General features: G+C 47.5%; 1 protein-coding gene across 1 annotated transcript in view; it reads right to left on the reverse strand.

Annotated features, from left to right (window-relative positions):
• The window catches only part of LOC136566404 (dynein axonemal heavy chain 9-like), a 61,316-nt gene that overhangs the window by 33,804 nt on the left and 13,340 nt on the right, over positions 1-14,172 (reverse strand). Inside the window, exons 6-8 of the mRNA XM_066565530.1 lie at positions 9,066-9,259; positions 4,880-5,028; positions 1,412-1,539 (exon numbers count right to left, since the gene is read on the reverse strand). Of these exons, the coding sequence (XP_066421627.1) occupies positions 1,412-1,539; positions 4,880-5,028; positions 9,066-9,259 (471 nt within the window). The remainder of the gene's footprint in view (positions 1-1,411; positions 1,540-4,879; positions 5,029-9,065; positions 9,260-14,172) is intronic.

The following is a 14,172-nucleotide window of genomic DNA, read 5'->3' on the forward strand; positions in this document are numbered from 1 at the left end:
TGAATCCAAAAAAGCCCTCACCAGGGTCCAATTAACAAATCCCTCAGTGAACAATCTCCATAACACATTCCACATGTGCAAAAACAACAGGAGCAGCAAGTGGAGATGAGAATTGTTTTCTCTTCTCCCTCTGTGCTTCTCACTGCCTTCCCCAGGAGAAATCCTGGGAAAGGGAATTCTGTCTCTGACTTCCCCAGGAGAAATCCTGAGAAAGGGAATTCTGTCTCTGACTTCCCCAGGAGAAATCCTGAGAAAGGGAATTCTGTCTCTGACTTCACCAGGAGGAATCCTGAGAAAGGGAATTCTGTCTCTGACTTCCCCAGGAAAAATCCTGAGAAAGGGAATTCTGTCTCTGCCTTCTCCAGGAAAAATCCTGGGAGAGGGAATTATGTCTCTGCCCTCCCTAGGAGAAATCCTGGGAGAGGGAATTCTGTCTCTGCCTTCCCCAGGAAAAGTCCTGGGAAAGGGAATTATGTCTCTGCCTTCCCCAGGAAAAGTCCTGGGAAAGGGAATTCTGTCTCTCTCTGTTCAGGGTACGTGAATAGCACCCAGGGGAGCCAGCCCCACTGCAGAGTTCCATCCCTGAGTGGCCCCTCCGTGCTCTCAGAGGTGCAGGGGCAGAGGAAGAGCCCAGGGGCTCTCAGGACAGAGCTCTTCATTCAGTCATGGAGCAAACCAAGGCCCAGGGAGGTGTGGAACAGGTTCCTGCACTGCACACCTGTCATAATCCACTAGTGATGGTTCCATAACTGATCCCAGAGTGCAAAAACAACACAGAGAGGATTTCAGCATCAATAAACCAACTGCAGTTTGCCCATTCTTCTCCTCCTGGAGGAGGTGCCATTGTATTTAGCAAGCAGAGCATAAAATTCAGCTTTACCTTTTGCACTGAGGTTTTCAGTCTTTTTGTGAAGGGACCAAAACCATGACAGGGAAGTGCAAACTTAGGTTAGACAATCTCACAGCCTTTGCTGTGCTCCCCTTCGCCTCCCTGGGTAGCTGAAGAGACAAAATCAGCCTGGGAGGCCCTGCTTAGCTCCTTCAAGTTGTCTCTTCCTTCCCAGACAGTCCAGATACACACTCACACTAAAATGGTTCTCTTGTGAGGGGACCAAAACCCTGACAGGGAAATACTGATTTAAGGTACACAACCACAGAGCTCTTGCTTCCCTGGGTAGGTGAAGGGACTAATCTGCCTGGGAGGCTGAAATTTGCTTAATTTCTGCAAATTGCCCCTACAAATTTCTTCAAATTGCCCACCACCAGCTCCAGGAGGAGAAACCCAACCTGACAGAGCCTGATCCCAGGCAGAGGTGGCTGCTGGGGACACACAGGTGACACCGTGTCCATGTCCCCTCACGGAGGGGACACCAAGCTGGGTGAGGAGCAGGACTGGCCCCCAGCCCCGTACCTGGAGGATGACCCAGTGTCCCTCCTTTGCAGCCACATCCAGAGCTTGTTCAGCCACCAGCTCCTGGCCTTGTCCAAGGGAAACGTTGTGGAGGTTCCTGTGGTTGAAGGTGTAGCCCAGCTTCTTCCCTGGGAGGGAACAAGGAGTGAGTGCAGGTGCCAAACCCTCACACGTGAGCTCTCCCACTCCTGATATCACTTCTCTTGTCACCTCTCCTTGCCCAAGTGCTCACCCAGCAGCAGCTTCCCCCAAACTCTTTTAATTACAGTGCAGCATCCACACAAAGGTGCCTCATTACCAAGCGCTCCTTGTTTAAAGAACATTATTCCCCTGCAACCTGGTGTAAAAACACATTTTACAGCGATCAGAAATGAAAATCTTTTCCTGCTGATTAGCCAGGCTTTGAACACCCACACTGGGTGGGGAAAAGCCCCTGCAATGCAGGCTGGGCTTGGAGAGGGCAGCTGGAATGAAATGAAATCCCTGGGAGCTTCCTCAAGCAAGGCCTCCCAGGTGTCTGGGGCTTGGAGAGCAGAGAGAAACCCTCCAGGTTTCTCAGCAAAACCCATGGGAAGGGGCTTGGGGTGGTTTGGGACAGATCCCAGTGTCCCTCCAGGGCAGGCTCACTCTGCACTGCTGGGAGGAGGGAATCACAACTGATATTCTTTTATCACTCATCCCCTGCCTTGGGCTGGTGCCCTGGCTCTGGGATTTGCCCCATCTCTGTGATTTTCCCCTCTCCAGGCAGGTGCAGCCCCACATCCCTGTCATTCCCTGCCCTGCAGCTCCTCCTGTCCCCTCACTGGTCTCTGATGATCCTTCAGCCTCCCCTGGTCCCTCTGGAGCATCCCAGTGGCTCAGATCATTTCTGTGCTCATGGCTGCAAATCCCCTGGCCAGGCTTTGGGTCTGTCCTGCTGCTCCTCTCACAGCACAACCAGCTCTCCCTGTTCTGTGCACCTCAGAAGAAAAACTCAATGTGTGCTGCAGGAGGGAACAGCCCCACAAAAACATCCCCAGAATGGGTTTGGCTCAGCCAGGGAGCCAGGACTCATCCCCACAGTGATCCCTGGGGATTGCCCACACTTATCTCTGCATGCAGGTCTGCCTTCCTGCAGGTGGTGTGCCCTGAATTCCCAATTCCTGCCAAAAGCAGGCAGGTTTCAGAGAGAAACAAGGAAGAGATTTGTCTTGCAAGGCTTAGGAACCATCTCGTGGTACAGGACTGGGAACAGATGGCCATGGGAGAACAAACCTCCAAACTCCAGCTCTCTGCTGAGCCTCAGCACAGCTTCCCCTGGGACACAGCTCTGCCCCCATCTCAGAGCTCCCAGCTCTCCTTCCCAGCTCTCTTTCCCACCATCTCTGGCTGCTGCCAGCTTTCAAAGCTGCTGATCTTCTCCTCTGCCTTCATGATCCTCTGCCTGGAGAGGGGATGGGGCAAATCAGAAAGCCAGGCAGTCACAGACATCTTTATGGAAAATCCTTCCCTTGGGATTGTTCCTCCTGAGAAGCTGAGAGGCCTCAGGAACCAAATGTAACCAATGGTTATCTGCTGCTGTGGAATGCAACAGGTGCATCTGGGATTGGGCTCATGTGGTTGTTTCTAATTAATGGCCAATCACAGCCCAGCTGGCTCAGACAGTCTGAGCCACAAGCCTTTGTTATTCATTCTTTCCTTTTCTATTCTTAGCCAGCCTTCTGATGAAATCCTTTCTTCTATTCTTTTAGTATAGTTTTAATATGATATATATAATAAAATAATAAATCAGCCTTGTGAAACATGGAGTCAGATCCTCATCTCTTCCCTCATCTCAGACCCCTGTGAACACACCCCAGGCCAGGGGATGAGTAATAAATGAGCATCTATTGTTATTATTATTATTATTATTATTATTATTATTATTATTATTATTATTATTATTATTATTATTATTATTATTATTATTATTATTATTATTATTATTTCCACTGCAGAGGGGTATCAGTGAGCCTGCCCTGGCAGTGCCAGCCCTGCTCCCTCCTTGCTGGCTGCACAGGGGAGGGGATGGGCACTCAGGGAGGGCACAAAGCCCTTCCAGCCCAGCAGTGATTGCTGCAGAGCCCTCCCTGTGATGCCAAGGAAAGATCCCATGGGTGGGCAGCATCTGCAAGAAGCTGACTTCCATTCACAGGAATTATCCAGCACTTTAATAAAACCTAATGAAGGACAGAGAAATGTTAATAACAAGCAAAACCCCAGTGAGGCAGCTGGAAGGCCAGTGCAGCTGCTCTGTGGCAGTGATTTTCTTTAATTTCTTCTCTTTTTGCTGCTTCTTGCTGTAACTTTTCTGGCTGGCTAACCCCAGGTGCTCAGCTACGCTCATCTTTACAATTCCAATTAAAGCACTCATGGTTTGATTTTACTGCTTCATTTCCCATACAAGGAAATAACAGGGAGAGACAGGATCACCAGGGTGGCTCCAAAGGGAAGGCAGGAACACCACAGGAGCTTCTTTTGGGGGTGTGCCTTTAATTTCCAGTAATGGCACCTGGTTTGGGGGCAGAAAGAGCTTGAAATGCAAAGCTGAGCCCAAGAATTCCCCAGAATGAGCAAAGTTGAACAGCTCTGACAGCTGCTCCTGGCCATGTTGGTAAAGGCTCACTCAAAGATTATTTTGGGTGCATTGTGGAGAGGAAAAGGAATGCACAAGTCATTGTGCCAGCCTGGATGATGTTTTGTCCTGTCCAGCCCCAAAGGCATCAGACTCCTCTGCTCCAGAGGGACGTTCAGGCTGAAAATGAGAATTTTTCCAGAGCGGAGCCAAGACCCAGAGTAAATTCCACACAAGGGCAGCTTTGGAGCACAGCAGTGGCTGCAGCCATTGGGGACAGGGGCATCAGTGCCTTCCCAAGGGAGGCATCTCACAGAAGGCCCTTTGGAGCCAGCTGACAGCTCCACAGCTGAGCATCCACATGGAAATCAGCTCAGGAAGGATGGCAGGAAAGCTGGAAACTTTGCCATAAAGCAGCAATCTGTTACAGGGAGCTGTTGCTTATTTTTAGTGATCATAAAATCACAGAATAGCAGGTTGGAAGGGACCTCAAGGGTCCTTTGGTTCAACCTTTCTTGGCAACAAGCATCTGACAGCGTGTGAGAGATCTCTGACGTAAATTACAGGTTGTGCACAAACCCAGCTCAGAGACCCCTGCACTGAGAGCCACACTGGGAATCCAGGCAGGGCAGGAAAAACACAAGTTTAAATTAAACTTCAGATGAAAATCCAAAAAAAACTTTAAGAAAAACAATAAAACCAAAGCAAAATCCCATCGCATCCTCTCACAATTATCTATTTTTAACAAATTACTTCATTATCTACAAAGAGATGAAGGAAAAAAAATCCAAACAAAACAGGCATGTCGTGCTAAGATAATAATGCAGCAGATAAATAGCAAGGCTGTGCTGTGCCTGGGGACAGGATTGATTTACCATGTTTCTCCACATCCTTCAGTGGGTCCACTCCTGGGGACAGGATAAAAAACATGGGGGTGCCAGGCCCTGATTCCTCAAAGGTCGTGGCAAAATCCAGGGATCTCCCTGCCACATATTTGCTGCCCAGCTTTTCTTCTACAAAATCTCTGCCAGAGAGAAAAAAAAAAAAAGAAAATTGCCACTTTGTTCAGAAAATGCAGATTCCCCTGCAAATAATCGATTAATTATGATGGAATCCCAGAATTGTGAATCCCAGAATTAAGGTTTGAGAAGAGTCCCAAGGTTATCAAGTGTGACCATTGTCAAGCACCACTGTGTTCACCATTAAGCCATGTTCTCAAGTGTCCCATCCACAGGTCTTTTGAGCACTTCCAGGGGTGGTGCCAGGGTTTGATAATCCTTCAACTGGAAAAGTTTTCCCCTAATATTCAATCTAAACCTTTCCTGGTGCAACATGAGGCTGTTTTCTCTGCTCCTGTCCCTGTTCCCTGGAGCACAGCCTGACCCCCCTGGCTGTCCCCTCCTGTCAGGAGCTGTGCAGAGCCAGAAGTTCCCCCTGGTCCCCCTTTGCTCCAGGCTGAGCCCCTTCCCAGCTCCCCCAGCCTCTCCTCATAGAACTTGTCCTGCAATCAGTCTTCATTTTGATCCTTCAAATGATTTAGAAAGTGAACTTAGGAAAACGAGCAGGAAATAGTTGCGGAGAGGCTCTGTAGGCTGGGCTGTCCCTCAGCAGCAATGCCTGGTGCTCTGTACAGGGCTGGGATGCCACAGGACACAGCAGCCTCTGGCAGACAAAGGAAATGGGAAGGGAGAGCAGTGGGAGCTGCATTCAGAGGCACAATTCAAGCACTGACTCAGGAATCTCAGGAGGGAAGAAATGAGTTGAGGTACAAGATACAAGCACCTGCCACGTGTTGTGCAAGCCAAGCAGCCTTGCAGAGGAAGCAGCCATCCAAACCAAGTCCAGATGATTTACACAATTGCTTTGATCTGCAAAGCTGAAAGGGAAGAGCTCTAAGAATGTCTGGAGCATGGAGCCTTAGCATGAGAGCGACAAGGAGAAATTCAAAGGAGCGAACAGGGAAAGGCTCAGCTCCACAGCAGCTGCTGGAGCGGAGCCGGTGCGTGGAGAATGTTCTGGCTGGATTCCCCCAGGGTGAGCTCCTGACATCAGTGCTTTGCAAAAAGAGAGACACTGAGCACTGATTCAAAGGTAGCAATGTTATATTCAAACCCCAGGAATGCTGCTGCAGCTCAGATGGATTACTCAGGCCTTTTGAAGGCAGCCAAATTCTTTCTAAGAGAGCTGAGAACCTCCTTCAAGGACTGGTGAAAGGCAGTTGGAATAGAAACGCCTAAGGGACTGCAATTAAAAAAAAATAAAAAAAGCTTCCACAGTTTTGGTACCTCTCCTTCAAGAAGATTTTTCTGTTCAAGGTCAAGATTTGGTTGTAGATTTTTCTGTTCAGGGTCAAAATTGTTGCTGGAAAGGCTCAGGTCACAAAATATAACCAAGTCCATCAGATTTAAGGTCACAACACTCTTGTTTTACTTCACATCTCAGCTTTTTGAAACAGTGCCTTGGGGACTCAGAAACACAAGGTGCTACAAGAAGCTTTTTGCTGATGTTCTTCAATAAGATTGAAGGGGAAAAGAGATTTACAGGGGATAATCCTTTCTCAGGAAATTACAGTTGTTGGTGCACTGCTGGCCCTGAAGCTCTAAGGAGTGACTCGGGGACTTCTCCTGATGCTCCTTGGGTCCAGGGAATGAACCAGGCTGGGCAAACATCCGCAGGGATCTGCTAGGAAGAGTGGCTGGAACACCCAACTTCCCATTACAGGCTTGGATCATCTTAAATCCCAAAGAAATCCTGCACCATCATCACAGAGCAGGGACACATGAGGTGGGACACAAAGGGGCTTAGAGCTTCCTGAACAGCAGCTGGAAATGAGCTTGGGATATTCCAGGGCACCTAAAATCCCCCATGGCACAATATTACTCCTAAAATGCACCCATGGACTGGCCATGATGTCCATGGTCACCAGTGAGGTGTTTCCTGTTGGCACACTGAGGTATTGATAACTGAGCTGCATTTCAAGAAGAGTCCCCAGAGTCCTGGGGAAGGCTCAGTGAACTGTTACTGTTTGCACTTCGAGATAAGAAACAAAACAAAACAATACAAAACCCCATTTAAATACTCCTGTGCAAACAGAAAAACTTGATGTGCCCAAACCCTAAAAATATCCAGCCAAGTTTTTGAACTTGGATTCCCTTTTCATGAAAGAGAGACAGGAAAGGGGCTGAAATTTTATGTTCCTGTTATTTTTGAGCTGAGTAAGAAAGAAATGAATTATAGTTGCATAAATGCACCTAAAATTCCAAGAGCTGATTTTACTCAAGCTAAACAGCAACAGGAAAACCAATATTTTCAGCTGAGACACATGGAGAATCCAGCCATAAGAGTAAGAAATGAAAAAAGGTGGAATAGTATTAGTATTGTGATAAACTGTAGTATTTATTCTAATAAAAAATAATAACAGTGACCATGGGGAGATTCACTCAGTCTCATCTGTGTTTTTCTGTGAACTTTGAAGCACAAACAGATGCAGTTCATACACTGAGTAAAAACCCTGCTGTGTGCACATCAGGTGGTGCAGGAATATAAACTACTGGAGAAACAGGAGCATGAGAGACATCCCAGAAATGGCAAAACATTGGCCAGGGAAGGGGAAAACCAAATCCTCATGGAGTGAAAGACCTTTAGTTTGTCCTGGAACAAGGAGGCTGCTTTTGCATGGCTCCAGGACGTTTAGCCTCGCCCAGTTACCTTCACTACATAATTCACCACTACAACTTTCAGAACCAGCTGCACATAAATTTTGCATTTTACAGGGGAAAAAAAAAAGGGGAAAGAGAGAAAACCTCTGTGAGACCTCCTTTACTTCTATTCCTATTCTACTCCTATTCTCCTATACTTCTATTCTAAGAAGAAGCTCAGACTGATCTCATAACTAAAATGGATGTTCCAGCAGCAGATATGCAACACCTGTGTGGTGATGCTCATTTCTGACTTGGCAGGGCTGCCCCTCACCCTGCTTACACTGCTCCATCCCTGCTCTATCTCTGGTGGTGGCAGAGAGCTTGCATCCCACCAAGCAAGAAATTCCACTGAAATCCCATGTGTTGATTGCCTTGCAGAGTTCAGAGATCAATGAATCACACAACGGTTTGGGCTGGAAGGGACCTTAGGGATCATCCCATGGGCAGGGACACCTCCCACTGTCCCAGGGACACCTCCCACTGTCCCAGGCTGCCCCAGACCCTGGCCTTGGCATTCCAGGGATCCAGGGGTGCTGGGAAGGATGAAAGTTTGACAAGAAAGTCTCACAGATATGGGTGCTTAGCAGAAAGATTTTTGGGTGTAGAATCTGAAGGAGGAATAGAGATGGAAGCAAGTTTTGATATAGAAGAAAAGAATTGCTGAGCCAGTCTCACTGGATAACCAAGGAGGCAAAGGGTGTGTGAGTTAGAAGGGGTTTTTATGGCTTAGAGCAAAGGATAAACCCACCCCAAACAAGAAGATGTTTTTACCAAGCAGAAAGAGAGCACAGGCAAACAAGGCAGCCAATGTAGAAAAAAGGTCTCAGAATTTTGCACTGCAAGAAAACTGAAAAACAACTTCTAGCTTAAACTGCAATGTACTGACTCTTAGTGATTGGAGAATGGTAACATGAATATGGTAATTATAGTAGTTATGATAGGCTATAGGTAAAAGTTAAGGGTTAGATTGGTTCTGCTGTATTAAGATGCTCAGCAAAGAAAAGTCTATAATGCATTGTAACCAAAACCAAAGGGTCTCCAGGCCTGCCTGCAGCTGGAGCTGACAGCTGTAGGCACAGCTCTGTCACCCATGGCTTCTGGACCCTGGACTGCTGTGACACCTTGGGTACAATAAACTGCATTTTGGAGTCCCACATCCCTCATTTCAGCTCTCACACAGGGGCAGCCCCAGCTGCTCTGGGCATCCTGTGCTGGTGCCTCCCACCCTCACTGGGCTCATTCAAGACCTCTGATAGGAAACCACGCTGCAGGATTCCCATGCTAAGAATGTCCTGACATTCCCAAACCCCAGCACAGCCCTGAGCTCCTCCTGCCGCCCCCAGGGGTGTCCCAGCCCCACCTGACGGCGCAGGGGACGCGGTCGGGCCGCAGGGCGCGCAGGATGCACAGGCGCTGCAGGGCTGACTTGTTCTTCCAGTCCTGGGGGAACCTCTCCTTCTCTGGACACTCAGACTCAACAAATTTCTTCCACCGTTTCGCAGAGCCCTCAATGTCCCGATCCAGGTTTCTGAATTCCTCCATGGATGAGAGAGCCTGGAAGAATTCAAGGAAGGTCAGGGAGAACAATTCTGAGTACCCCAGGGCCATTTTTCTAACTCTGCCGACTCCTCATGTTTTGCTCCACCAGGGAGCTGGAGCCTGGCACCACGGCCAGAAACCCATCAGGAGCAGATTTTGTCCATTCTCCCTGGATGGTTCCGGGGAAGGGAAAGATGGTTTGGAACCATTCATCTCCTTGGATGGTTCATCCAGGGAAGGATGAAAGATTTTGGCACCAACCAGCACACCCTGTTCATTACCCAAAAAGGAAAGAGCTCTCCTCTCCTGTTTGGAGCTTTCCTATTTCCCAGGCTCTGCACTGCACTGGTAAATAACTCTGAACTGCACAGAAAGTGTCAGCAAGGTCTCCTCCCAGCTCAGGCACACAGAACAATCCTTTTCCAGCCCCAGAACCAAGGACACCGCTGCAGCCTCAGCCCCAAAAAGTGCAAACAGCAGGGAATGGAGGAGAGCAACCTGGGAGGGTGGGACTGCATCACCTGGAGCTGGGATTGGGCACTGAACCCCAGCGTGGAAATGGAGCAGAACTCATCAAAGGGTGAAAACTCCTGACTCTGAGTCCATCCTGGGCCCACCTTGGGTGCAGCCCTGCCTGGGCTCTTGCCCTGCCCAAGGTGCATTCTTTGAGGCCCTTTAACAAATCCCCACTTTATTCCTTTAGCTCTGTCCAGCCTCTCCAGGCATCAATCACCCATGCCAAAGTCCTGGGGATCCAGAGAATTCCATGGAGACTGTGAGCACAGGAGTGATCCAACAGCTGCTGTTTCCATGTGTGGATTTGCACTAACGAGGAGAAATGTCAGCGACAGAAGGACTCGCTCCAAATTCAGTGCCCTATCCTGATTTCTGTGAAAAACCCAGAAACAGGAGCACCAAACATGAGAAACTGAAGTTCCCAGGAATGCTGGCACAAGTTCTGACCTGCCAAGCCCTGGGCCCTGCAGCAGTAAATGTATTCAGTGCACCTCTCCTGGCTGAGCGGAACACAACGGCAAATGTTGAATTCGGGGAATTCTCAGTGCAACTGCTTATATAAAACATCTTCTCACTGTTGACTTTTGACGTGATTTACTTAAAATACCACTTCAGAACTTTGGCTGCTGCTGCTTCGAGAAGTCTCTTGGCTGATGTTAACAAGGGAGACTCTGAAAAATTGCTTTTTTCTGTCTAAATGACAGACATGTAATCAGGAATGATGGTCTCCCTCTCTCCCTGAACAACGTATTGCAGAATCATGAAAGCTCTAATTGCAAACAAAACCTCTGTATTACATAAATAAACACTAAAATTGTCATTAGTCAACAATGTTAATAGCATTTATTAGGAGTGATGGTATGAATGGGAGATGCTTCTATTTAAAAGCCAGAGGAGTGAAAGGTCTCTGGATCAGTAATCTTTCTGTGAATATTAATTGCTTTTCAATACCCCTGTAGTGAATTTTTCCAAGAAACTTAGCCCAGCACTAAAGGATCCCTGTTCCCAGGCAGGAGTGGTGCATTGGGGCAGCAGATGGGAACTGCACATCAACCTGTGCAGGGCATCTATTTCTGTTCACATAATGAAAAGTACTTTTGTCACTTAAGAGTTGTCATGGAAATTGAGGGAGACAAAAAATATTGGTCAAAATAGAAAATGATCCAAAGGGCTGGAGGACTCGAGCTCTTGTCTTTGCAGCCCACACTGTGATCACCTCTGGTGGCTGGAAACAGGAGGGGCTTGAGTTTATACCTCAAAATGAGACTTTTCCAGCAAAAAAGGGCTGTTTACACCATCCCAGGGAGAGGATCCACCATCTTCTCAGAGAAAGTGGATTTTCAATCAGTGAGTCACACACAAGTTGCTTTATCACTTCAGCTTTCTCTGGCAGCATTTCTGTGGAGCTGGAGCACCAGCAGCTCCCTGGGGTTCACACATCCCCAGATGAGGAGCTCTCCCAGTCCCCCACAGCTGCAGGAAACACAGCCAGGATCAGGCACTGGCTGCAGCCAGGAATGGTGGATGCCACCACAGAGCCTGGGAATGTTCCCCACACACACCAAGGATCCCAGGGAATGGGGGGATCCCTGTGGGGAGAACATCTGGGGGATCAGGGAGGAGAGGAATCCCTGAGAATGCAGAGGAGCCCTTGGAGAAGAGAACCCAGGGCTGCTGTCACTGCTGCTGCACACGGGGAATCTCCTGCTGCCAGACACAGCACAACAAGTTCTGGACGTTTATTACTTGCTCTGATCACTAAAGGCAACTGCTCTAAGGAAGCCATCTGCTCAAACTGGCCTCAAGTTGAGGTGTTGCTTCACAAGATGTTTAAAATCTTTAAAAAACCCCAAACACATATATCAGCACTGTGTTTTCTTCCCCTCGGTTCCAAACGGAATTATCCTTTTAAAAAAAGAGATTGTTTTGCATTTTAAAATATTTCCATAATTAAAACAGCCATCCTCAGAATCACCTGGGTAGAGAACAGCTCTAGGGCAAGGCAGGACAAAATCCCCTCATTGCTGAGCCCTGCACTGACATAAACAGGGTGAAAATAAAACAGAGCCAGTAAAGGCAGAGCTGCCAGAACCCTCCTAACACCCAGTCTGTAACCACCCCCCAGCAGCCATGGGACTGAGTTTTAAAAGACAGAAGGAAATCAAAATAAAGGAATTTGAGGGTTTTTGTAAAATCTATCATTATCATTTGAGTCTGCACCCACCCCCCAGCAGCCATGGGACTGAGTTTTAAAAGGCAGAAGGAAATCAAAATCAAGGAATTTGAGGGTTTTTGTAAAATCTATCATTATCATTTGAGGCTTCAGGTTATATCTGGTTTTTACTTTCAGTTTTTACTAACATATCTTGCTTTTCTTTAAAAAAACTTGTGCCTCTGCTTTAAAAAATTATGTTCTGTAGGGAACACACTGAACATCAAACATATCTCCACAAAAATCACACAACCTGCCAACACTGGAAAGAAATCGTATTTAATATTCTCCCAGTTTTAATAATCGGTGAGATGATTAAATCCTGATGATTAGTCACGATTGCACTTGCAGAATTAAGGAGCTGTGGAATTTATGAATTGTGTTACACAGTTTTTAAGCAGAGCTCCACAGAGGTCCTTGGTGGGCTCAGGGGGTTTGGAGTGGCAGCTGAAAGATGGTACTTGTGGATTTCTGAAAACTTTCCTGGATTTGGTTGTTCTAAATCCCAGGTGGGTGAATTTTGTGGTGGGGTTGGGTGACCATGGTGGGATTCAGGAGAAGTTTGGACTCCAGGATCTTGAAGATCTTTTCCAATCTTAACAACTCTGCAATTCTGTGATCCCTCAAGCACTTTGTAAAGGTCTCACACTGTCCATGGGCACGTTTCAGCCAACATTCATAATTCCTTGCTTTCATTTGCTGCAGCTGGCCCAGGAGTCTTTAGGAAAACCAGCATCCCCACAAACAGCTGGAAAATGACAGCTCCTGGAAGAATGGCAGAGCCAGAGCTGCACCTGGCTTTAATTGATAGATTGGAGCACTCAGGAAAAAGACGTACAGGCAGATGAATTGCTCCATTTAAATACTACTGTTAACTAGAGGAATTAATGTAGCAGATGATGGATTATTTACAATCTCTCCCATCCTAGGTTTTGGCTTGCATTACTCATACACTGAAGGTGTTATTTTCTGTTTAGCTGCCCTACCTGAATAATTTAACTCATAAGAAAAATCTCTGCCAAGGTGAAAATAAAGATTTGATGGGGTTTGCCGAGCTTCAATCAACTTTCAATCCAAAAACGTTATTTTAACCCTCCTTATTTCTTCCATAAAAGCTGACTGACAAGCTCAAGGCACTGTATGCCCCTGTCTCCCTTCAAACTCCTCCTTGCTGCTTCTACATTTTAATGGGGACAGGAGGTGTGCAGAGGCTCACCACATCACTGTACAACCCCCCTCTGTTTATCTGCAGGGTCCCAGGGCATCACAACATCCAGGGTGGATGCCACAAGCAGTCTGATGAGTGATGGATCAGATCTCAGCACCTTTCCTCAGAAAATTTCCAGTGAAAAATCATAAACTGGGGGGACAATGGCTCCAGCACTCATCTCCTTCCTACCAGTGCATACTTAGAGCCAGCTCCACTTGATGGGAAAGGTCAGAAACAGAAATGAGACTTAGTCACAATCTTTGTATTCTCATTGCTTACAGCCACCCACCATGTTTTCCTCATTTTGCCTGAGATGTTTCCCAGATGGGTTCATGTTGACATTTTCTCTGCATTTTCTAAAAAGGTTGTTCAAGTGGGTTTGAGAACAGGCCTTGCAAAGTCAGGCTGTTCTCCCAAGCCATGCTTTCCATCTTTCCTTTTCACTCTTGGATGCCTCTCAGCAATCAGGGACACACAGCCAGAACCAGAAGCTGGGCCTGGGTCCCCCAGGGCAGCTGAAAGATGGTACTTGTGGATTTCTGAAAACTTCCCTGGATTTGGTTGTTATAAATCCCAGATGGGCCAACACACAGCAAAACTGAAAGAGAAAACATGTCCCATTTTCTGCAAGAATTCAGCTGGGGCAGCTGCTCCAGGTGTCCCCTGCTGGAAAGCTCTCCAGGTCCACTGCCTGCCGTGAATATTTCCTGCATATTTCTTCTCTTTACTGACACAGGGAGCCAAATGCTTTTTCCCTTCCAGAGGAATCTCTTGGAGATCAGACCCTCCTGGCCTCTCAGTCTTGAGGTCCTCAGACAGAACTTTTCCTCTTTCCCTCTCCTCACTCTCTTCTCACAGTTGTGTTTTCAGGAGTCTGAGTGAAGGGCAGAGGGTGGCCCCAGGGCTCCTGTTGGGGTACTGGGGTGCACTGATGCTCTGAGCTCACATTGTGAAAACAGGCCATGAGAGCCTCCAAGAGAAGCCATCTCA

Source organism: Molothrus aeneus, chromosome 25 (assembly GCF_037042795.1).
Source record: "Molothrus aeneus isolate 106 chromosome 25, BPBGC_Maene_1.0, whole genome shotgun sequence".
Lineage (NCBI taxonomy): Eukaryota > Metazoa > Chordata > Aves > Passeriformes > Icteridae > Molothrus > Molothrus aeneus.